Below are 24328 nucleotides of genomic sequence, written 5' to 3'. Positions count from 1 at the left end.
TCATATTGTTTAACCCTTGTCTGTCATTCTTGTATTCCATCATTTTGGCATTCCATCTGTCTGTCCTTCTGTCATTCAGCAATAAACTACTATACACAATTTCTATCTAAAGCCTTCAGATATTGGGCTGATTTTTGGTATATATGTGAGTTAACCCTGGTGAATTACAGAGATCAAGTCTCGTTATGCTCTGCTAATTTTAGCAGAAATTACAAGCTTTGGTCTAAGATAAATTGTTGTAAAAGACTGTTATACAGACTTTTTTTTTTCTAAAAACGTATTAAGTTAACCATGATGAGTTACAGATCAAGTTATAGTTTCACACACACCTGCAAAGTGGAAAGGGATTAATATAGGTTGCAATAACTTGTTTTCCAATTCCACTATAAATAAATATGTTTAAAAACATTCCTGAGTAGTAATTTTAATCATCATTGTTTAATAAAAGTCCTTTTTATTGGCGAGCCTGCAACTTTAGTTGCAGAAAGCTCGACATAGGGATAGTGATCGGCGGCGGCGGCATTAGCTAACTTTTTAAAAGCTATATATTTTAGAAGGTGGAAGACCTGGATGCTTCGTACTTTGTTTATAGATGCCTCATGTTAAGAAGTTTCCGTCAGTCACATTTCCAATGTCCTTGACCTCATTTTCATGGTTCAGTGACTACTTGAAAAAAAGTTCAGATTTTTTGTAATGTTGAATTCTCTCTTACTATAAGTAATAGGGTAACTATATTTGGTATGTGCGTACCTTGCAAGGTCCTCATGCCTGTCAGACAGTTTTCAGTTGACCTCGATCTCATTTCATGGATCAGTTAACAAGGTTAAGTTTTGATGGTCAAGTCCATATCTCAGATACTATAAGCAATAGGTCTAGTAAATGCAGTGTATGGAAGGACTGTAAGGTGTACATGTCCAACTGGCAGGTGTCATCTGACCTTGACCTTATTTTCATGGTTCAGTGGTTATAGTTAATTTTTTGTGTTTTGGTCTGTTTTTGTCATACTTTATGCAATAGGTCTACTATATTTGTTGTATGGAATAATTGTAAGGTGTACATGTCTAGCAGGCAGATGTCATCTGACCCTGACCTCATTTTCATGGTTCAGTTGTCAAAGTTAAGTTTTTGAGTTTTGGTCTTTTTATCTAAAACTATATGCCATAGGTCAACTATATTTGGTGTATGGAAATATTTTATGATTTATATGTCAGTCGTTCAGGTTTTATTTGACCTTGACCTAGTTTTCACGGTTCATTGCTCAGTGTTAAGTTTTTGTGTTTTGGTCTATTTTCCTTAAATTATAAGCAATAGGTCAACTATATTTGTTGTATGGAAACATTGTTAGCTGTACATGTCTGTCTGGCATGGTTCATCTGACCTTGTCTCATTTTCATGGTTCATTGGTCAATGTTTAGTTTTCTTGGTTAATTTTAAGTTTATGTGACAGTTGTAATAAAGCTTTATATTTAGAAGTATCAACATAATATCAATGATTAGTAAAGAAGGCAAGACATTTCAGTGGGTGCACTCTTGTTTTTTTTAGACTTAGATTAAGTGGTTTATAAGTGATTATAAGTAATATGAGTGATTATTTAACAAATACATGTTGCTATAGACTATTGATGTGTTGTTGCAATAAGATTTATACTTGATTTAATTAACATGATACCAATCAGTTCAACCAATATATCTTGTAATTAATTGAAAAGGAAATCATGTAAATTGATTCCTTATCAACTTTCTGTACCAAAGATAAATAAAGTAGATCTTAAGATAGTTTAATTGCTTTTTACTTGCTTCTTTAATATTTAATCACTATAAAATCATGTGAAAATGAATGGACCCGCCATATGGTTACAACTTTCCCATATTTGACCAATATTTGACCAGCCACAGTTTGATCATATAAATATGTATTTGTACTTTTGACCAAGAGTCAGCTTGTGGTGATATTTATTGAAAATTTATGTGAAAGTACAAAGTACAATGGGTTTTATTATTTCTTCCAATTACCTATTGTCATGACATATTTACTTATGGTTATTTTTAGTAAAAGACTACTTTTTCTTTTAATTGTCTTTATTCTAGGTTTAATTCATACTATTAATGATTCATTGTTTCACATGGAATTGAATTAAAAAAAGAAGTTCATGTAAACTAATGCTTGGAATTTAGCATGATAGTTTTATAATGGATACTGATTTAGCAGCTGGTGTATTTAAAGTTTGACCATAAAAGACACAGCCATTTGTAGAAAACAGACAATTATCTATATTCATTCTGTTAATTCTGGGATAGATGGATCTTCAAACATTTTAAATTAAATTTAGAGCTTTAGGGGGTCAAATTTTGTGTGGAAAATCATTCACCTTCTTTCTAATTATTCGAAGAAAAAGAAATTTTTGCATGAACCTTTTAAAAGTTGACACCCAATGTTGACATCAACTACTATTAAGTTTGTTTATGTATTGGCCGTGCTAATATTTCCTAACTTATACATTTTATCGTTTGAAGCTTCTCCTATTATGAACATCAGACATAATTTTAGCTCTTAAAAAAATATGCTGCTCAAGGTTGGTTTAAATGATTCTGTTTAAAGAGATTTTTTTTTTTAAATATTACATTGTACATGTACTTTCAAATCCCATTTGGACTGTGATTTAGATTGCATATATATAGTTGAACTAAACACAAAATAAAGATATTTAAACCATGCTAATTAATAATTCATATTTAATTATCTATTCATGATAGAAAATTTGATGAGTATCACGTTTTATTTTATGATCTACGCAACATTAACTTTATATTTTACCAAATCATTCTGACGCGACCAATTCATTTGTAAGTATTTATTGTAATGTTCAGCAGATCCACATTGTAAATTATTGATTGGATATAGTCAACATTTGAGCCTTTATTTGATAGACGATCTTTTATAAGAAATCATAAAGATCGTATACCCCACACAGAGATCTTGTTATTTTGTGAAATTTCCTTTTCATTGTCTTCAAACTTAGAAACATCATTAGTAGGTGATGTTTTAGGTGCAGAGTCAATGAAGGCCTATTGATCAATTTCATACTTAAAAACATTCAATTAAAAGAATAATGCAACTTGACTGATACCAAGGTTAAATGCAAGTTTTAATGGAAGATGAGAGATGTAATATATTTTTAAAGTGCATTAAGTATTAAATCTATTATGTAACACCAGAGTTTTCTATGGTTATATAGTTCATACATGCAGTGAATTCTAATAGCACATCTGAACTATTTCCTGACTGTCAATTTCTAACTTTTTGATATTAGATTACCAAAAGCTGGATTATTTCCATGTAAAATTACAAAAGCTTTCCATTGGAGATATTATTTTTCTTACTCCCTCATCAAATATGTGTTTGCCCCAGCTACTTAAAGATAGGGACATTCAGTTTATTTTTTTCCTTGTGTGTATGTCCCAAAATTATTTACCGTCCTCTAAACTTAAATTAGCCTACCAAATGTTACAAAAACTTCAAACACAATGCTCATGTGACCACCAAACACAAATCAATCTCAAATTTGGGTAGCTTACTTTCATTGTTTTTGAGTTATGCCCCTTTATAAATGAAAAAAATGCTGAATTTGCAGTTAAATGTTTCAACCCTATATATCTTTACCTTGCCTAAACCAAATATCATATATACCATTATTCTGCATAGTTTCAAGATCTTTTGCAAGAGGGGCCAATTTGTGATGTTTTGACACATTAAGTTGGAACCATATCTATATTTACAGAGGCTCTGATAGGGAAATTCTCATTACATGTATGTACCAATGTAAACAATACTGTATTTTATTGTTTTCCATTTACAGAGGTTATGGTAAGCGACATACAGTTACAGGACTGGACCATCAGACAGAATACCATTATAGAATACGATTTATGAATAACTATGGAAACAGTGAATGGAGTGCTCATGTCAATGTATCAACAACAAGTAAGATTTGATACTGTTAATTAGTAGTTTTAATGTCACAAATTCATAATTTGCAAGTAAACATGTGGATTCATTAGACTTAGAGTTTTTGTAAATCATTTGGCAATCTTAAGTTTTGTCAAACATTTGCCCAAACATTGGTATACTATTTAAAGAACCTGTGGTGTTTACATGACTAATGTTCTTGTATTTGAAATCAGATTAAAACTTTGCATGTTGGTAGAGAAAAAATTACAAAAAAAAGAGAGGGAAAATACTAGAGGGCATTCCAAAACCATAAGTAAAAACAAAATCGTCAAAAATAGCACAAATGAAAATTCCACAAAACAGTACACTGTAAAAGGTAAAACAACATGAAGCCCACCAAAACCAGGGGTAATCTCAGGTACACAAGAAGGGTGCACTGCTCCTGCTTCACTATTTAAAAATTGAATTGTAACATATATTAGCACTTTGTATTGTTATATTCAGAGAGCTAAATTTTTCTTGAAGTTGAGGTTCTTGTAATGGGAATGTCAATTATGTTTGTAACTGCACTGAAATATCTAAAAGTTTTATGTAGAACAACCTTGGAAAATGAATCTAATTGTAAAATCAAATATTTTTTATGGTCCAACTGAAAGTTATGACTTTAAATAGGATGGCAGTTTGACTATCAGAAAATCATAACGATCAAAATCAAAAACAAATGCTAAAGAAAAGTCAGTTAATTACAGCTACAATACAAATGCATCTATCAACTAATTGTAAAAAGAATTATACAAAATTGATAGAATTTTATGAGAATGGCCATTTATGTTCCAAGGAAATAATCAGCTCCTATACAATCTGTTTTCTTCATTGATTTTGATGTAATTTGATATGATGATTATGGTAGTCTTCACAAGAGGGTGTTATAATAATGTTATTATCAGACACAAATTAATCAGGTTTGGAATGTCACTTTACCTGTTGTTTACCTGCTTAAAAGCCAGATAATGACACTAGGTATGCAAAAGAAAAATCAACTTAAAGATAAATCTACCAAATTTTTCTGATACTAATTTTCCTACTTTTATTCAAGGTATTTTCATATCTGTTTTCATTGCACCATGCCAATGAAACGTGACGTATATGAGAACTTAATGATCCCTTTAACCTTAACAACACTCTTAAAATGAAAATTATATGACCATTTAAATTAGATTTCAATGTGTTTGTTTACATTGAAAGTTTCTAACATTCATTTAATACAAATAGTACACAGATACAGTAATAAGCAGGGATATTTAGTATATCAAAGCAGGTTTTAATGGTTGTTGTCTTGGGTAGAATCGACAATTAATTTGGTTTTAAAAGTCCTTTTATATCTCAGCGATAGGCCCTTCTCTCCATGTTGATTGTTGACAAGTAAACAGGTGATAGGTTATACCTGTTTATAGAACATGAAGTGCCATATAAAGTTGTCCTTGATATAGGACATCAGGTTTCGTACTTGGTGAGATATATTATAATGATCCTTTATATGTCAATTTTGATATCAAGGATTACCATAAATACTGGGATATAATGAAGAAGAAAGTAATTAAATTCAATTCTATATCTTGGTTACTTTAGTATGAACTTGTATGAATGAAACATCTGATTGTGTAAAAGCATGGGGCACTTTTCCTCTGGTTACTTTAGTATAAACTTGTATGAATGAAATATCTGATTGTGTAAAAGCATGGGGCACTTTTCCTCTGTTTGCTGTCCCATGATATAACACCACGTAAAATCTGCTTTGGATCACTCTTACATTTTCATCTCAATCTGTACGAGTTTCGAAGTTTCACACTTTGGATCACTCTTACATTTTCATCTCAATCTGTACGAGTTTCCAAGTCGATAAAGTACAAAAAGTATAACACAATAGTACCAATTGTAAAATGTGTTTAGATAGTTCACAAGTCTTATATATTCTCGCAATACATAGTATAAAGTATGCTCACAAAGGGGAATTATGTTTTAAAGTCTCAGAGTCTCTTTGTCTGTACGTGTCTGTTTATTTGTTTTTTTGTCCGTCTGTCCTGCTACAGGTTAAAGTTTTTCGGTTTAAGTTTCTGGTCAAGGGAGTTTATGACGAAGTTGGAAGTCCAATCAACTTGAAACTGAGTACACATTTTCAATATGATATGATCTTTCTAATTTTAATGCCAAATTAGAGGTTTGACCCCAATTTCACCAGCCACTGAACATAGAAATGATAGTCCATGGGCATCCATGTACTATGGACACATTCTTGTTTCATTAAAAACAAAGAACTTTTTGCATATATTAGGAATATAAGGAGTGTGTGTTATTAAAATGTCAATGATACAGCAACCCAACAACACTAAATAACCAAAACAAAACTATGGTTTTCAACAAAACACAAGTGTCTATATCATATATGTCAAGCACTTTACTACATGAAAGGAAATAGGTTTATACACCAATGATACAGCGAACCAATAACACAAAAAGCTCTGAAGCACATGTGGAGTTTATATAGGATTACTTCCAATTTTGAAATATCTTTCTAAAATTGTTCACAACTAAGACGTTCTTCGCTTTTCTATACTTTTGGTATCATAATTATTCAGTTGAAGACTTATATAAAGTTTATAAATTTTACTAGCATTAGAACTCAAAATAAAGTCCTTATATGATAAAAATACAAGATAGGCAATATTAGAATGCATCAACCATCAAAGAGAATGTTGTTAGATATGAACATCTTACAAAAGAATAGATAATCAAAAATAAAATCTAACTTAATTTAATGAAATCATGTATGGCTCCAACAAATCGCGCATTTCAGGAAGTACTAACTATTTATAGACTTATATTAGGAAATATTACTAAAATCACCTTAAGTTTACATAACATACTTTCACGGCCACTTATTATCCTGGACTTTACAAAATACTGAAATTAAATTTTTTAAATCTTTTGTCATAATATCAAAGGACTTAAGCACTTATTTTAAATTAAATTTCAATAAAAGTCTTACAGTGCTTTAATTAAAGTAGATACAAAGTTGATAAGATTTTGTAATTTATGATTTTATTTGGTCCAAAACCTTTTATTAAAAGAATGATCCTAAAATAAGTTGAGCAATGTTAGGTAATTGTTCAATGTTATTTGTTGAATTTGTAGAATAGTACCAGTTACCATTAATCTAATTAGTTAATCATGTTAATTCTGATGTGTTTATTCCTAGCTATAGACTTGTTTGGACAACATTTGTTCAGATTATGAGCTTATATACTAGATCAAATGTTTTTATGTAGTGTCTTTATATGTCTATATCTGAATAGCTCGTTTTCCCTAATATTTTTTTTAAAACATTCCAAAGTGAATTAGTATAGCTTATAATTTGTTATATATAAGAAAACATGTTTTATCATCTAAGGTTTTAAAAAATCATTTTCCCTTTTCCTTATTTAAGTTCTCATTCACAGTACTATTACAATTTTAGCAAGAGGATTTTGACATGTCGATTTATAAAAAAATGGAAAGAGGTCAGTATACATTAAATTATCAATGAAAGCTAGTGCAACCCACCTAATAACATGTGACAATTTAACACTATAAGATGAGTCTGTAGTGAAAGTACATTGTATGCTACTCTCAATAGGAAACCACATCATAAAGCAAGTTTGAAACAGTAAAATAGTAAATTGTAAAATAAACATCTTCCAGACAACCATAGTACTAAACAACATAAACACTTGGTTAAGAGAAGACATATTTTGATGTGTGATGAGGTTTGAGATGACTTATTTGTCTCCTTACAAATACTCCTTATGGCATTCATGGTACTTTATCGAGGCCCCTCATGGGGGGGTCCTAGTAATCACATAATCACCATTTTTTTTGCCAATATAATCACATAATCATTAAATATTTGCTTATCTTTAGTAATCAAATAATCATAAACTAAAAATACAGTCCTAGGTAATCAAATAATCATGAAATATTTGGCTTAATAATCAAATAATCATTAAAAAAACGGCCAAGTAATCACATAATCAAAAACCCCATGAGGGCCCTCTTTATCTTCTAACTGTTATTGTTTGTTTTTCAGAGGAGCCACTGACAGGTGAACATTTACATAGAGCTATTATGAGAAAAGATGTTGAGGAAATAGAAAAGATTTTAGACACAGGGTAAGGTTTTCTGTTTGTTTCATTCAAATAGAACATATAAAAGACAAAAAATACTACATAATTTGTTTCTTAAATAAGTATAACTTTTGCGGAAAAAAATTGACCAGATTGTATTAATGAAATGTGCTTTATACCCTTATTCTGATTTCATATCTGAACTTCTGATTCTGAAGAGGAACAATGATGAAAACTTTACAATATTGAAGAACACCATTTCAGTACAATAATTTGTTACAATATTGAGTCAAAATTAAAAAAAAAAACATGGTTAAATCAGCACCATAGTTTTCATCTGAGAGCACAGTAATTCTTTAAAAAAGATTTTGAAAACAATTGCAAAACTAATTGTAACAAATCTTTTTATATGGAGTATGTTTTGTCGAACACCTTATAGTACCAACAACAGGATTATTATATAACCCCTTATATATTTTGTTACAATTTATTTCAATTTTTCCAGTATTTCAATATTCAGACAAAGTATTGATATCAATTCTGAAATAGACAATAGGTTTTCATTGGTTATTGCCATTTTTGATTTACAGATCTGGGAGAAAGTAAATATTTAGTAAAATCTATCTTTTATCACATATAACTGTTGCAATTCTCATCTTACATCAACTTGAATACACTTTCTTGCTTGTGGAATACTTACTACAGATATCATTGGTCTCTGAAAAGAGTGAACCTAACACTTTTACAGGCTTTTTACAAACTATAATGTTCACAAACAATTTGCACAGAGCAAGAGTGAATGTGCAAAACAATTGATGATAAGAAGATTTGGTACCATCAAAATTAGAATATATGAATAAAGGAATGTCATGAATCCTTCTTAGAACTACATTTAATCCAGATTTCTTGGCATGCTTAGCATCTTCATTGGTTTGAGTGGCATTACGTCTGTTTTGCTAGAAAGCCAGTTGTAGGTTGCACTCTCTGTCTTCAACAGCTCATAGGAAGTTTGCATACATGGTACATTGGTTAAAAGTTTCACCTTTTAAGACGATAATCTCACTAAACAAAGGATTTAACTGATATTTTGTTGTAAAAATGTGTAAATGATTTGTGTTTGTTATTGTACAGACAAACAGTAAAATATCAAAATCATTGAAAAACAAGTAGTGAAAGAATCTCCCAAAAATTAACAATTTGTAATGAAAATATAAAACATTTTGACATTAGATTTTACCAAGGGAGGTAAGTACAACATTGGTTAAAGTTAACGTTTCAACAGTTTTTGTGTTTTTACATTGGTTGAGCTTCTTAACAAAAGTTAATACAGTGTTATTTAAGTTTTGTTAAAGGCAAGAATTGTTTGTAAGAAAACATTTTGATGGTATGTTTTGACATAGTAGGAGTAAGATTTTTGTATGACAAACATAATTTTGATATAGACAGGATGTCCAGTTTAAAAGTACCTAAACATTAAAAAGATATTTTTCTTAAACTGCAAACTTCAAAGTAGTTTGTGATTTGGAAAAGCTTTGAATTTCTTGTAGGTTAGACATTAGAAATGGATCATATATAATCTGGTTACCTTGCTTAATGGTAGAATTACAATATATAAATGTATGCTTCATGAGTTTTCAGTTAACATTTTGAATTGGCTAACATCGTAAATATTTGTGGGTGTTAATAACATACTCATACTCAAATGTATCAATACATTTAAATCTAACTTAATTCAAATTGTTCACAGTGTGAAAGTACACAATATTGAATATCTTATCATGTCATTTTACAAGATATTTATTGGCGAAAACTGTAAAGCATGATTTTTACGCAGCAGAAATTATACCTTTAGTTATTTATTATATCTATCTATTAAACTTTTGACTCCAAGATCAAGTTTTATTTACAATTTATTAACGTCAACTGTTTATGTCTGGTCGTGTCACAGACCTGTATTAAGGAGAAGTCTAATATCAATTTATGGATGTGTTTTGACAATATTCTCCATTGATTTTACACTTTTTTAGTCATTAAAAGAAGATGTCAGGTCAATAATTTGTATAAACTTTCTCTGTGTGGGAGATCTAAGATTTGTAAGTCAGACAGAAGGTCAATGACAGCTTTGTTATTCTAAAGTGTCAAACTTTGGTCACCTTATTTAATGTTCATTTGAGGGCATCCATTAATGTATATCTAGGAGAAATTGATTTAGAAATGGATGATATCAGTCCTCAGTTAATTCCATTTTACCATTAGTTGCTTTACTAGCCATACTAACAAAGACGAATTGGACTCTAATTTTGGCCTACGTCAGTCAGTCAGTCAGTTTGTCTGTCAGTTTGTTTATCTCTCTAGTTTTCAGTATTTTCCCTGTAATGCTTTATTTTATTGATTGTTTATTTGGTACAGTGTCTTATCATAAGAAGTCACAGAAGTTGTGGACCAATGGAAATAGAAAATTGCTTAAAATATCAGTTTCCCAGACTTTTTTATGTTGAATTACTGAATCTATGAATTAGGAATTTGATACGTATAATAGTCATGTCATAGGAAGACATTTACACTGTTTATTTTTTAGTCTTGAGTAAATATTGCAGATGTTTTCCCCTTTAGACAAGTCAAATTCTTTTAAAATATCATATTTCCAGACTTTGTACTGCAATGCTTGAATAAGTATATGGTCAAGTAATAAGAACTTCAAATTGTATCAGTAAATGATTTTCTTTCCTGGAAGTCAGACTGATTCTATAACTTGATAAAAAAGGAAACAGATATATAGCTTATATAATTATCAGTTGTTGAAGATTTACAATAATACATACCTTATTAAAAAGTGAATTTACAGGTTCGTGTATACCTCATAATACCTGGTAAGGTAATTCCAGCCAACACCCTATGTTGTGCTTTAGTTTTCATATTTTATATATTTTAAAAGATTGTTTTTTGTTCCCTTTTGCAGAGATGTGAAAATAGATGTTCCAGATAAATATGGCTTTACTGGTTTGATGCAGGCATCACAGAAAGGTTTTATTGAGTAAGTAGAAGGGGGAGACAAAATACAACATAAATCTATTCATTTGTTACCCCTCTAGCTTTTCTGCAGGTAATTCAGTAAAAACGATTACCAAGCAACCCTTACAGCTTATTGCATTAAGTGTGTAGGTAAAGGTAACATCTTTGGTTAGCTTGCTTGCTAGCTGAACCATGAAGTCATTGTTAGGTATACTACCCTCCTTTCAAAGTTGTCTAGTCCTACAGACAGATTGATTGGTTATCTGTCGGACTAGTCTACTCTTAAAGCAGGGTAGTTTACCTAACAATGACTTCTGACACGGTTCAGCTAGCAAACAAGCTAATAAAAGATATTACCTTTACCTATACAGGCAATGCAATCGGCTGTAATATTGCTAAAATATTTTCAAATTTCTGAGTTTATCTGGACATATTTGTTCGACACATTTAACATTGATTTTTTTTATTGCATAGTATCTTTTTCAAAACTTTTAACTATTTCAAATTTTCATGTAATTTACTATAATTGTGAAGTTCAGAATAGCTGCAAATGAATAAAATAGGGTCTGACAGCTGTAAACCATTTAAGGGGATTTGATGGTCAAGTGATCTTAGTAGTTCATCTTCAGTAATCACAAGATTGTCAACAATGATGCTGTGAGTTTTAATCAGAATGTGGCATGGGCGTTTGACTATTTTTATAACTAGAATTGCTTGTTTTCAACCAAAGGTTGGTGATTCTCTTTAGTATTCAAGCATCCTTCATAAATTAATACCAGCCACCACAATATAGCCAAAAGTGCTGAAAGTGATGTAAAACACTTACACTCAATCAATCAATAAATTAATATAAGATCAAGTAGTAAATCATTGACACTTAACAACATTTTTCAACCTATATAGATATACATATGCAACGTGCTGAATAATAAGGAATAAATACCCAATTCTCCTTTTTCAGAGTTGTAGAATGTTTGTTAAATAATGGTGCTGATGTCCATTCTAAAAATGATGCAGGGAAAACAGCGTAAGTAAATAAAGTATTCAATGATGATAATGATTACTAAGTAAATAATGTATACAATGATGATTTCTTAGTAAATATTGAAATCAATGATTATTCTCAGGTAAATAACATTATTAATGATAATTTTAAAGTAAATTATGTAATTAATGATAAAGTATAAGTAAATACTGGTAATGGAATCAATGAACATTTCTATGATGATGTATACATAAATACACACTATCGCTAATTATCTGCTGTGACTAGACATAACAGATGTTTTCTGTAAATTTTGACATCATAAAAGAAAGAGTCTGACATCACAAAGCAAAAGAGACTGTTGTATATGACAACAATTATTCAGTTGTTGCATAATCTAAGGTCAAGTGTCTCAGATACCCAAAAAGTGATCAGTTCTATTATATTAACCATGGTATCAGTATTTCTTTGACTGACAAGATGTCTAGCTTTGATAAAAAATGGTTTCCTGTAAGTTATGATTGCACAGGCTACTTATAACATTTTCAGACATAAAGGACATACCGTACAGTTAACTTTCCGGAACTGCAAACTGGAATACTATAAGAAAGGAAAAGTTAAATATTTATATGCAGATAATAAAAAACCCAAAGTTAAAATAAATTTTTTTGAAACGCAACTATGATAAGGGAGATAACTCCTTTCTTCATTTGTTGATTAATTTGTCATTTTATATTTTTCAGCCTTATGTTAGCTAGTTATGCTGGTCAGTTAAAAGTTGTGAAGATTTTACGAGAAGCAGGGGCTAAATATGATGATTTTGACAGAGGTGGATCTACTTCATTACATTGGGCAGTTGATGGAGGAAATACTTATTTAATAGAATGGATGATACAGGATGGAGCTGAAGTTAATATCGCAGATCATAATTGTGGATGGACACCGTTGTTAAGATGTGGTTAGTAGTCAAAACTTGAAGATCACAGAAATTATTATTGAAGAAATACTTTATATTAATCATAATGACAAAGATAATACTACAATACAGTAATTCTTATATGAAAACAAAAGATTTGAAATATCCTTTGGAACCAATGCATTCACACTCTACTACTTAATTAATTTTCTGTATCCGGAACTTTAAAGGCTTTGCAATCTTTATGCAGTTGCTGTAGTATTAGGTTCCTTGGCTAGTGTGTACATCTGTGCATTCATCAATTTGTTAATCTAAATTTCAATTCCTATGATGAACTAAATCCTCCCTTTGCGCTTGATTTTTAAGCCCAATTTATGGGCATTATGTTTATTGGTCTGTGCATCTGTTCGTTTGTCCGTCCATTCGTTCTTTCATCCGTCTGTCCCGCTTCAGGTTAAAATTTTTGGTCGAGGTAGTTTTTGATGAAGTTAATGTCCAATCAACTTGAAACTTAGTAAACATGTTCCCTGTAATATGATCTTTTTAAGTTTAATGCCAAATTAGAGATTTTATCCCATTTTCACAGTCCACTGAACATAGAAAATGATAGTGCGGATTGGGCATCCATGTACTTGGGACACATTCTTGTTTATAGAATTTTACATAATTTGTGACTGAAAACTATTTTCAATTTTTATGTGATTTTCAAAAACAATAATTTTAGCTTCAAATAATTTTTTACCCAAACTTCCCTAAAAATCTAGTTTTATTAGATATATTAACTTTTTACTTCTGTGGTTACAGGAAAAAATGTATTTTTGGTGGATACTTAATTTAATGTTGGTTTTTTTTAATTCTGCATGCAAACCTATAGAAAATTTGTATGTCAATAAACATTCTAATGTGTGGTTGACTACCAATACACAACAATTAGTATCCAATGAATAAATATGAATCCACAGTAAATTGAATTGTCTGCATATTTAATTTTAATTATAAAATGTCCAAAATGTAAAATTAACAAAATACAGGTCAGCCTTTCTTTACTTTAATATGATCTAAAAGGTCATATATATCTATTCTTTTTTCTTAATTTCCAGCATCCGTAAGTGGTAAGAGAGATGTAGCCTATTCACTACTCAGTAAGGGTGCTGACATAAATAAACAAGATAGAGATGGGAAAACTGCATTGATGATAGCTATTATTAACGGTCATCTTGAACTTGTGGAGCTACTGCTAAAAAGGAATGCAGACTTAACAGTCAAAAATGAGGTGAGAATAGGAAGTTTTAATTTCGACAGGATTTTTAAGATCATTTAAAAATGTGTAGACATTTTGTATATTTGAACACCCTTGCACTTACCTTGAACATCTGAAGTTCTGGGTTTAATCCTCCAACTAGTCATAACTAATACTTAAAAATTGGTATTTGCTGCTTCTCAAGCATACAGCAATTTAGGAAGAAGACCAAAGCTAAGCTGTTGGAGTAATATACAAATTTTCCAGAATGAAAGCGACCTACGACAGTTTTTGAAACACAACCTTATTGTCAGCAAATTTCATATATTAAATCACAAAAAGTTTGTTCTATAAAATACTTTTAAACATATTATCATTGTTAGCCCAATTCTGAAAGTGAAATTTAGAAACCAGAGATACATCTACATACTTGTCTTGTCAATTTCAGTATAAAAAATAATATTAACAACACTCATTCTTATTGTCCTTTTTGTACAAATAATTTAATTTTGGATGTAACGCGTCTTCTGATTGGCTGACGTTATTTTGTTATGAGCCCATAGACATACCGTATATTTTCGAATTTAAAGCGCATCGTTTTATAAGCCGCACGGCCGTTTTTTGGGGGGAAGATTGTTTTTGTCCTTACATAAAACGCACCTGAATATTAAGCGCACACTGAAGAAAACGTATATTTATTCTACTGACCTGATAGTGTCATGAATATTTTCTCCTTTTGTAACTCACACCGTAATTTGTTTCATTTCTATTTTCAGATTGGTGAGAAAGTTGAGAGTATTTTTGAATATATTTATTTGTGTCATATTAAAATAAAAAATCGTAATAAAATAATTATACTTTTCTCATTGTTTTAATTATGCCAGTTTCGTTTGATGTTTTTTGTCAACAATGGCCATGTGTTGACAGCTTGGGTGTCCATTGAACCTTGTTGTTTTGATTAAAATTAGTATGGTATTGATTGCTTGTTTATTGTTTGAATTGGCATTAAGGATTTAAATTAATCTTAAAAATGTATGCATGAAAGGTCACCCAAGCCATAAAACTGCCATTGTTTACCTTGATTATGACCTACTTACCTGTACCCACGTGTGAAAACTGTTCACCCAAAAGTCAAGATTTTTTTTTAATTAAATCAATCTTAAGAATTTTATTGTTGTCTATAAAATAAAAGTTGAAGTTCTGAACGTAACAAACATTTTTCAATTTTAATTTGGATGAATACAACAAACAAAACAATTTACTTTTTGCAAGTCATTGTCTATTTTTAAATGAAAGTGTTATGAGCAATGACAAGGGGGATTAAAAGAAGACGGCAATAAATAAATGTTTTAACAGATTAAATTATAAAAATTAGTATTCTTTTTTTTTTTTAGTTAAACATCCAATAATATTTCGTAAAGATATTTCGTTTTGAAACACAATAAAACGACAAACAGTTACTCTTCAGTATTTTATCCTGTTTGGTACCTCTTCTCAAACACGATTATCTCTCTTTGTTTATGAAGCACTTTAAAGTGTCGATTTAAGCACATGCATCACCATCGTCATTTAAAGAAACTTGTAATATTGGCAAGACACACAATCACTTTCTTTATTATTTCATTAGAAAATTTTATATTAAAACACATTAAATCAACTAACAACTACATATTTATGATATATACACAATTAATATCCTGTATGGACACAGTTATCTTTCTTTGTTTACGAAATGAACACTAAACACATGGTTATCGACTTCCTGTAAACCAACAATGATTGAATGAAATAAAAACAAACGATTTAGTTAATATATTTATTTATTCATAACAAAATATGCAACATTAACAATTTATCAAGTCACTGCAAGCACTTGACAATCTGACTGTCTCCAGAAAACAAATCCAGATATTTTTTTCTTTCACCGTCGTCCTGAAAACAGAAAATAATACTTACATAACACGCACCCGAGTATAACACGCAGGGACAAAGACAGAGAAAAAAACCTGCGGCTTATTTAACGATTTATACGGTAACTTAGTCATGTGACCGTCACATCATCAACGTTTTTTCATGGTTTTCTACGGTTTAAAATGGAATTTAGAATTAAATCAGTGTTCTAGGATTTTTTTGGCACCTTGACTTACCACGGGTAAGATCAATAAAAAAATTACTTACCCACATCCAAAAGTTAAATCCGCCAACCAATGCGGACGGCACTTTAGCTCGCCGCCCTTATGGCCGGGGGTCTGGGGTAAATGATGCAAAATCCTGCATTCTAGCTATTATCTGGCACCTTTTTCATGCTTCAGAAAGTACCCTTTTTTGTGATGTCAAATGATGTTTTGTATGAAGCAATGATGACTAAAGTGTATTGAAAAGTATTTGAAATATATGGCTTAATTGTAACTATATACCTATACCACCAGAAAAGTACATTGAACTATAACAGTACTTCACTGACTTTCATACCAATAATCCACTGTAAAAAAAATAAGGGACTTACATGCAACTCTTTTTAAAAATCAGACATGCTCTTTATAAAATACTGAATATTTTTCAGGCTGATTCACTGAACATTAATGATTAAGGATAAGTCATTTGTTGCACATAGATTTTAAATTTAAAAACTTTTATGACATGCTTTAAATTATATGTTGTGAAGTTTGTCTGAACAAAGCTGGATTCGGATACGATTGAATTTTGTACAAAATTAAAAAAAAAAACGATTTCTTACTAAATTTGACAAATATGTTATAGTTATTACTATGTCATTTATTAAGAGCTATAATAAATGCAACTGTAAGTTTATTTTCCTCCGATGACAAGAAAAAAAATCGTTTATGTCCCGATTTAAGCACCAGTTATCAATCCGGATTTTCCGATTTTTACTGACACCGTGACCGACTTTTAGAATGATAGGAGAAGAATGTGGTCTCTTTTGCGCTTGATTACACCTAGTAAAGGAGTGCTTGAATAAAAGCGCCGATAGACATCGACAAAATCTTCGATCTTTTATCAAAGTTTTTTCTCGTGATTTAATAAAAATAAAAAGCAGATATGGGAAAATTGAAGAGGACCGGGAAATTTCAAGAGTTTTTCGGCTTCCCCGAACTTGAAAATTGACTTACCACCGGGTGACAAAGGCTAAAAAATGACTTACCCGTTGTCCTAATCCACTTACCCCGGGTATCGGGTAATGGGAATCCTAGAACACTGTAAATTATTCGAAATAACATAAAAAATGTGGTGCACACTGTTAAATAACCTGATACGCGCGTTATTTAGTGTGCACCAAATTTTTTATGTTATTTCTTCATAGACAGAAAAAATATTACAGTCATTCCTTAAATGAAAAATGACAAATATGTTTGTTTTCAATGTTATGAGTAATAATATATTTTCATACATATGATAGATGGCTCATTTTATTTTCAGTATGGGAAAACAGCTTATCAGATGGCACAGGCAATGGAAAAAAGGGTATGCTAATAGAATATAAACTATACAGATATGCATTTAGGTTTAATTTTATTTTGAAAAAACTTAACAAAATTGTTCAGGTGTATACCACCAAATCATGGTACGTACTTCACATCCGGTTGTATACGAAAATAGGTCAAAACAAAATATTCCCTTGAATTTGACAGTTGTAGGTAATTAATCCTACATTTTATTGCAGTAAAACGTTTCTGTTTCATAAACATATGTCTTGGGTATTTCAAATCACTATTATTTTTTTATTTGGGGTTTCTATAGAATATTTTGTTAACTTGAGGTTACATGCATATGGTTCCTAAACCTTGTACACAGGTTAGATAAGGGGAGAAATTTCATAGGTTAACTTCCAGTGACGGTTATTTTATTGTATGCAATGAAATTTTATAAATGTGAAATTTTTTCTATAGTACTGGACAGGATAAAACTTTACTCATGCCAAGTATTTCTTTATTTGAAACAAAGATAACGTCTGCACATTTTTTTGAAAATTGCAAATTTAAGAAAGACTAATAGGGGAAAATCAATGGTGGTATTACACCTTCAGTAATAAAAAAAAAAAAATGAATTAAGAGATTCTGTGACAGGAATGAGCAAGGTTACAAAACACAGCAATACAAACATACTCTGATATCTATGATGGTCTTCAAACATAAGCTAGATGACAATTAATCCATGCCAGTGGATAAAAGATAGGTTTTAATCTCTAATATACTGAGTACAGAATTTTGCAATCAATTCAGAGGTACTAAAGCTAGACAATTTATCAAGCCAGATACACGGAAGCAATTGATGTCATTTGGTTTGAACAAATTCATCATTTTTTGCAATATCATATATATGTTTTGTCATAATTTCAAGTCAAAGATTAATTTGATTCTTATAATTTAAAGTAGTTTTAGAATTGCAAAAATGAAGTACAAGTATGTCAAAAATAGGACTTGTTTGATTAATAATTTTCTCTACACATACTATGTATGCCATTTGCAAATACAGTTATTATTCATATGCATTCATTCAACTTTTGTCTGTGTATATTCATATGATGGATTTATTTTCAAGGTCAGAAATGTATTATACCAGACTGTGGGAGGGCTTATTCAACAGCCAGTCAAGGTTGTTAAAAACCACCAAGTAGTACTTTGTAATGAACAAGTTCTGATGGGAAATGCAATTATTATTTTTCTTTTCATTTCAGCGTATATTGCGCTCTCTGGATGAACATGTTGAATATAAAGGACTGAAAGGAATAAAAATCTGATTTCGGACCTGGCATTTGACATTGGGTAAAACTGCAATATAATATATATACTAACAGCAGTGGAGTGCCAAACACCATCGAACTTTTATTTCTTTGAATACAGCTTCTTTTTTCAGTAATTGAGGTAGCTAATTCAAATTCAAAGATGAATGGATCCAGCAAGTAAAATAACTCCATTATTGACAACTATTCAGGATGACTACCACATGCACAATATGAATAATTTATATGCAAGGATGAAATTTTATAGTTTACCATTTGAATCATTAAAGATGAATATAACGTGGTCCTTTCAGATTGTTTTCCATGTATTTATTCTGATATATATATATATATATAACTTTTTTATGTTCAAGGTCATGAGCCAAAATTTTTAATATTTTCAATTGAAAATACCATTTTGTTTAAAGGTTATTATTTATTTAAAACAAAAACAATGCTCTCTGTTTCCAATTAATGGGCATTTATTTCAGTTAAGCATCTAAATAAAAATCATCTTTTAAGGGGAAAAAAACAGAAATGGCATTATCTGACTTCCATTTTCTACTTTAAAATGAACATATTATGTAAAAAAAGAGAATTGTAAAATCTTGTGCACAAATTAAATTGTATCAAACGAATTTTATTAAAGTAGTATATAACTGGTATGAATGTGGTACATACCATTGCTCTCTTTTGATATAGTTTTAATGTTTTACTTATTTTATTCCCAAATACAAAAGGAACGGATCTGTATATATTAATCCAGTGTGTTGTTGTATGTATGCAATATATATTGAATATGCAATTTAAAAAAGCTAACTGAGAAATCAAAAATGTATGGTAGGGGTTGTGATTTGATCATCAAGACACAGGAAACCTTACCAAATCCTGTATATATTGGCTTGATTTTGTCCTTTACCTCCTTTCAAGTTTTAATGGAAATAATTTTTTGCCCTTGACCTCCTCAAACATAAGGTTCTCACAGAGTCGAGAATAAAAGAAAAACTATGTAAGACCTTTACAACATTTAAAAAAAGATTTTCTATCTTTAGAAAGCTTGTGATCCAGTAAGACATGTTATAACTATGACGTTTGGTTGTATTATATAGTTACACATGCAGATTTAATTGTTCAGAAATGTTTTTTTAAATTAATTTTCTGAAGTGCTAAGCTACCTGGCATTAGAGTGTAGCATCTAGGTATTGAAGGAATTTTTGTTGAATTAAACTGAATAATTGATTTATGTTAAGAAAAATATGCGAGATTAAAGCCTGTTTGTCTTTTGTTCTTTCCTTGTGTAGATAATTAAATGAAGAATACAAATACTTAAATAGTTTAGTATGGACTTCCTGATCTATAAGTCTGAACTTGTGATTGGAGAAAAATGTTGATGATTTTTTTTTTACCTCAACCCCTTGCAGACAAACAGGTGGGGGTCATATATTTCTATAAACATTGTAAGTCTATACAAACAAAAGCAGAAAGGAGAATAAAACTTTAAAAGTTATAAACTATTATAGTAATTTCCTCTTACTTTCACGTGACAGCATTGTCTTTCTAGAAAGGAAAAAAGATCTATTTGTCCACTAATGATTGGCTACATTTCTTATGTACATGTACGGTAATCGGGAATTTTGTGTTAATTGCAGATTCTTGATTGTGTCTGTTAAATTTATTCAATATGAATCAAATCTTTATTAGACACCTGGATGATTCAGGACTCGACATCTTAAAAACACTTGTCTATATTTATAGATGGCACATATTGTTTTCTCATATTTTTGGGTTGCTGTTTCATTGATGTTTACCTTATACATGTTATATCTCCTATTTTTCAAATGAAATTGAAAGATTAAAATAAATACAATTTTATTTTTTTTACGTTTTCTAATTACATTGACATATATAATATTAATATTACAAAGTAGTGATATATAACACCTGTACCACAGTTTAGACAAATATTCCTTGCATTTTATTATATTTTTAGTAAATGTGTTAAAATAGTGAGTTTGTGTCAAAGTTGTTGTGTGTTAGTTATTCCAAAATATGTATTACTGGTATTTATTACTGTTGCACGGTTATTAAATTATTCGTCTTTAATACATTATTATATTTGAATGATCATTAATTTCTATTTTAATAGAAGTGAGTGAGCTTATTTATAATAATCATAAAATGTGAAACATTGTGTTATTTTAGAAATGGTGTTGAATCAGACTTAACAGTTATTGTTTCCTTTATACCATCGTTCATTCCTGAAAAAGTACCTTTCATGTCTAACCACTTTATAAAGTGCCAGAAGATTATCATTTCACCTTCTTTTCAGTGAATACATTGGAAAAGTTCACAGGGGTCATGTTTATGAATGTTAAATGCAAAATTATCAAATATATGCAAGTCAGTCTGAATAATTTCTTAAAAAACACACAAATGTGAAGTGACCAATTTTTATTTTTTTTCAGAATATAAGATTTTATATTACTATTTTCATACAATTTTTTTATGTAGCTTTTTTTCATATATACTAAGATACAATTACTGGTATTGTGGTATAAAAGCTCAATACTGCAGATTAAATTATGAATTTATTCAATTAGAAAAGCTTATCAAAATGCTTATCCATTTAGCAATACCTTTGAGGATTTTATTATGTATTATCTGCAATATATTTTTTACTCAGTTAAAATATTTAGACTACTCTGTAATGTACTCAATATATGCAATATTGGTTTATGTGGGTTATGCTGCTTCAGTAGGTCCTGTCAATGAATTGTATAGTGTTTAAAGCAATTACATGCTTTTAATAGGGATCAATTGCCACCTTTCATTTTATTTATGTGTTGACAGCACTTGAGACACATTATTTCTTGGTCATCTCATGGATATCTAGTTTATTCTAATACCACAGATATGAAAGGTAGTTTTTCATATGTAATCTATAATTTATTGAAAGTATGAGTGTCAACTACAACTCTGTGTGAGCTATCATCTTTTTGTTGAGGCTACCTATGTAACCCAATGTATGCCTAGGCAATTAACATTACCCAATTTAACATTACCCAATGTATGTCTAGGCAATTTTAAACACATTCTCTCCATGAATTTATGATCCATCCCTTCATATTATGTATGATAGTTATATTGTTGATCTCATCATTGTACAACATTGAGATAGTCCAACTGCTGATAAATTTGTATTTTTCTACATTCCATTTTTGTCTATGCCGTCCTTGATAGAATTGTTCCGTCCTTGAACAGAATATTTACATTCCATTCATATTTACGTAATTTTTAATGATTAATAATTCTTGATAGATATTTTTTGTTTATGTATATGTTATTATTACAATCTGTCATTAATAAAATCAAACATTCATGTTATGATTATGTCTCAATTTATTGCCTTGAAAGAGAAAAACTTGAACAAATTATTTCCTGGTGTCCCATTACATTCATTGGATTTCAGAGGCAGAATCCACAAGCAAGCAATTGCCAAGAATTTTGATCAAACTGTTATGTTAGAGGTAAACAAACTTACCGGTAAATGAACAGTATTGATTGGCAATATTCATACTTACAACATTTACAACCCCAAGATTAAACACAAGCTTTTGTTTTTGACTGCTCCATCTTTTATTTGACTATCAGATCTTGAAAAAAAGATTTTGTCTTGCCTGGATGAAGTCATGTGACTTATGTGAGCTGGTTGAGTCAAATCATGGTATATTGACATTAAAACTTTTGCATAGTTTACATGGTTATGTTTGTGATATGTTTGGGTACTACATATAGTAATAGTCATTGATATTTGATAGTCAGTTGTATAAGTATTAGAACATCTTCTTTCTATGGAGAATTTATAGCTTTACTGCCTCATTTGTGGTACTTTCAGAAGTTTATTCATGGATATATAGCTGCTTACTCCTATGTAATTTGGTATCTGGTGGATAATTGTCTAATTAAAAATCATTCTACACTCTATTGTGATAACATAGGTGTCAGACAATCAATTCAAAATCCATTCTATTCAACCAAATTTTTTATTTTTTCAGCTTTCTCAACATTTAACTTCAAGTTTTGCTTCATAGAAGGCAGGTATATCCCAAATTGTACATGTATCATTTTACATGTCAATTTTCAACCTACCAACCCCTATCTTTTTTTTACTCTATTTGTCTTATTGGCAATCAAACAACTTGTCTCCTTAAATATATATTTGCATACAAAAACATACATTTCACAGCTAGAGTTGCAACATTATTCATGATGTGTTCAGAACATACTAAACCTCAAAGTCATAGGAGGCATAGTTCTGATCAATGAAATGAGGTTAAGGTCATGTGAACTCTCGTCCGATAGAAATATAGACCTTGGACGAAACCCATATATAACGTATATCAAATATAGTGAGATATTTTAAACATGACAAAAGTACCAAAAAAATTATCATCCAGTTGCTAAACCATGAATATGAGGTAAAGGACAATAGACCACTTTTGAGTTCATCCGTCACCGTAAAAAACTTGTCAATTATGCACGCCTTTATGACGTCATTTACCAGAAAGAGGGGATTGCCTTATCCCTGCACTATTAATGTTCATCAAGCATCTTAGTGATCGTCATTGTGCAGGATAAACTAGAAATAATAGGGGTTAAGTAAATACTTAATCACAATTCCCCAACAACAGCAGTGCTGATTGTCAATTATGAGAATTTAATCCTATCCTCTGAGAGCAAATGTACGCAGCAGCCTTTAATCTTTCTTCAAATGAACAAATATTTGAACTAACTCGATCTTGTCCATAAATTTAATGTGATGTGATAACTATCCAGTATGAAGAGAAGTGGAATTTCAGGCAATTGAGGTAAACTAGCTATAGTCCCTTTGGATGTTTAGTTGTTTGGAACATTGGGTATGTTAGTCTTGTCAGAGATGTGTAGACTTTATGCTTCTTGATTGCTGCAAGCAAACATCAACATTACTATTTATGATGTCTAAAAAGTAAAAATAGAAAAAAATGAACCAAAAGCTACTTTAATTAATGGAAACTGGCAGTTATTGTCACTGTCCTTTCATGTTTTTTTTCTTTTGATAATTAGGAGTATGTTTCAGATATTTAGTCATGCCTATTGAATTTATCTACAGCATGTCTTTGATTTAAACTTAGTCCTGAAACTTGGCTGGTTGTTGAAGGCTGAACCTCTAGATGTCTACTTGAGTGATGTTGCTGGTTTCTAATCACAATGTCATTTACCTTTTAGTTGTATTACTGAAAAACAAGCGAAACTGTGAGCTACTGCTCAATGATGATACCCTGCCCA

The 24328-nt window shown here is 30.3% G+C and overlaps 1 protein-coding gene across 4 annotated transcripts in view; it reads left to right on the top strand.

Annotated features, from left to right (window-relative positions):
- LOC139519077 (fibronectin type 3 and ankyrin repeat domains 1 protein-like) overlaps positions 1-22387 on the top strand; it is a 40174-nt gene extending 17787 nt beyond the window's left edge. For 2 of the 4 annotated variants that reach the window (XM_071310864.1, XM_071310862.1), the window contains exons 3-11: positions 3858-3982; positions 8073-8154; positions 9340-9354; positions 11069-11143; positions 12083-12148; positions 12850-13064; positions 14123-14295; positions 17701-17745; positions 18959-22387. In XM_071310864.1, coding sequence (XP_071166965.1) covers positions 3858-3982; positions 8073-8154; positions 9340-9354; positions 11069-11143; positions 12083-12148; positions 12850-13064; positions 14123-14295; positions 17701-17745; positions 18959-19021 — 859 coding nt within the window. In that variant the 3' untranslated portion in view covers positions 19022-22387. The remainder of the gene's footprint in view (positions 1-3857; positions 3983-8072; positions 8155-9339; positions 9355-11068; positions 11144-12082; positions 12149-12849; positions 13065-14122; positions 14296-17700; positions 17746-18958) is intronic. The other 2 variants (XM_071310866.1, XM_071310863.1) reach the window with 1 other exon arrangement.
- Positions 22388-24328: the final 1941 nt, after the last annotated feature.

Source organism: Mytilus edulis, chromosome 4 (genome assembly GCF_963676685.1).
Source record: "Mytilus edulis chromosome 4, xbMytEdul2.2, whole genome shotgun sequence".
Taxonomy (NCBI): Eukaryota; Metazoa; Mollusca; class Bivalvia; order Mytilida; family Mytilidae; genus Mytilus; species Mytilus edulis.
The sequence above is the reverse complement of the archived record's forward strand: the minus strand, read 5'-3'. Positions and strand labels throughout refer to the sequence as shown.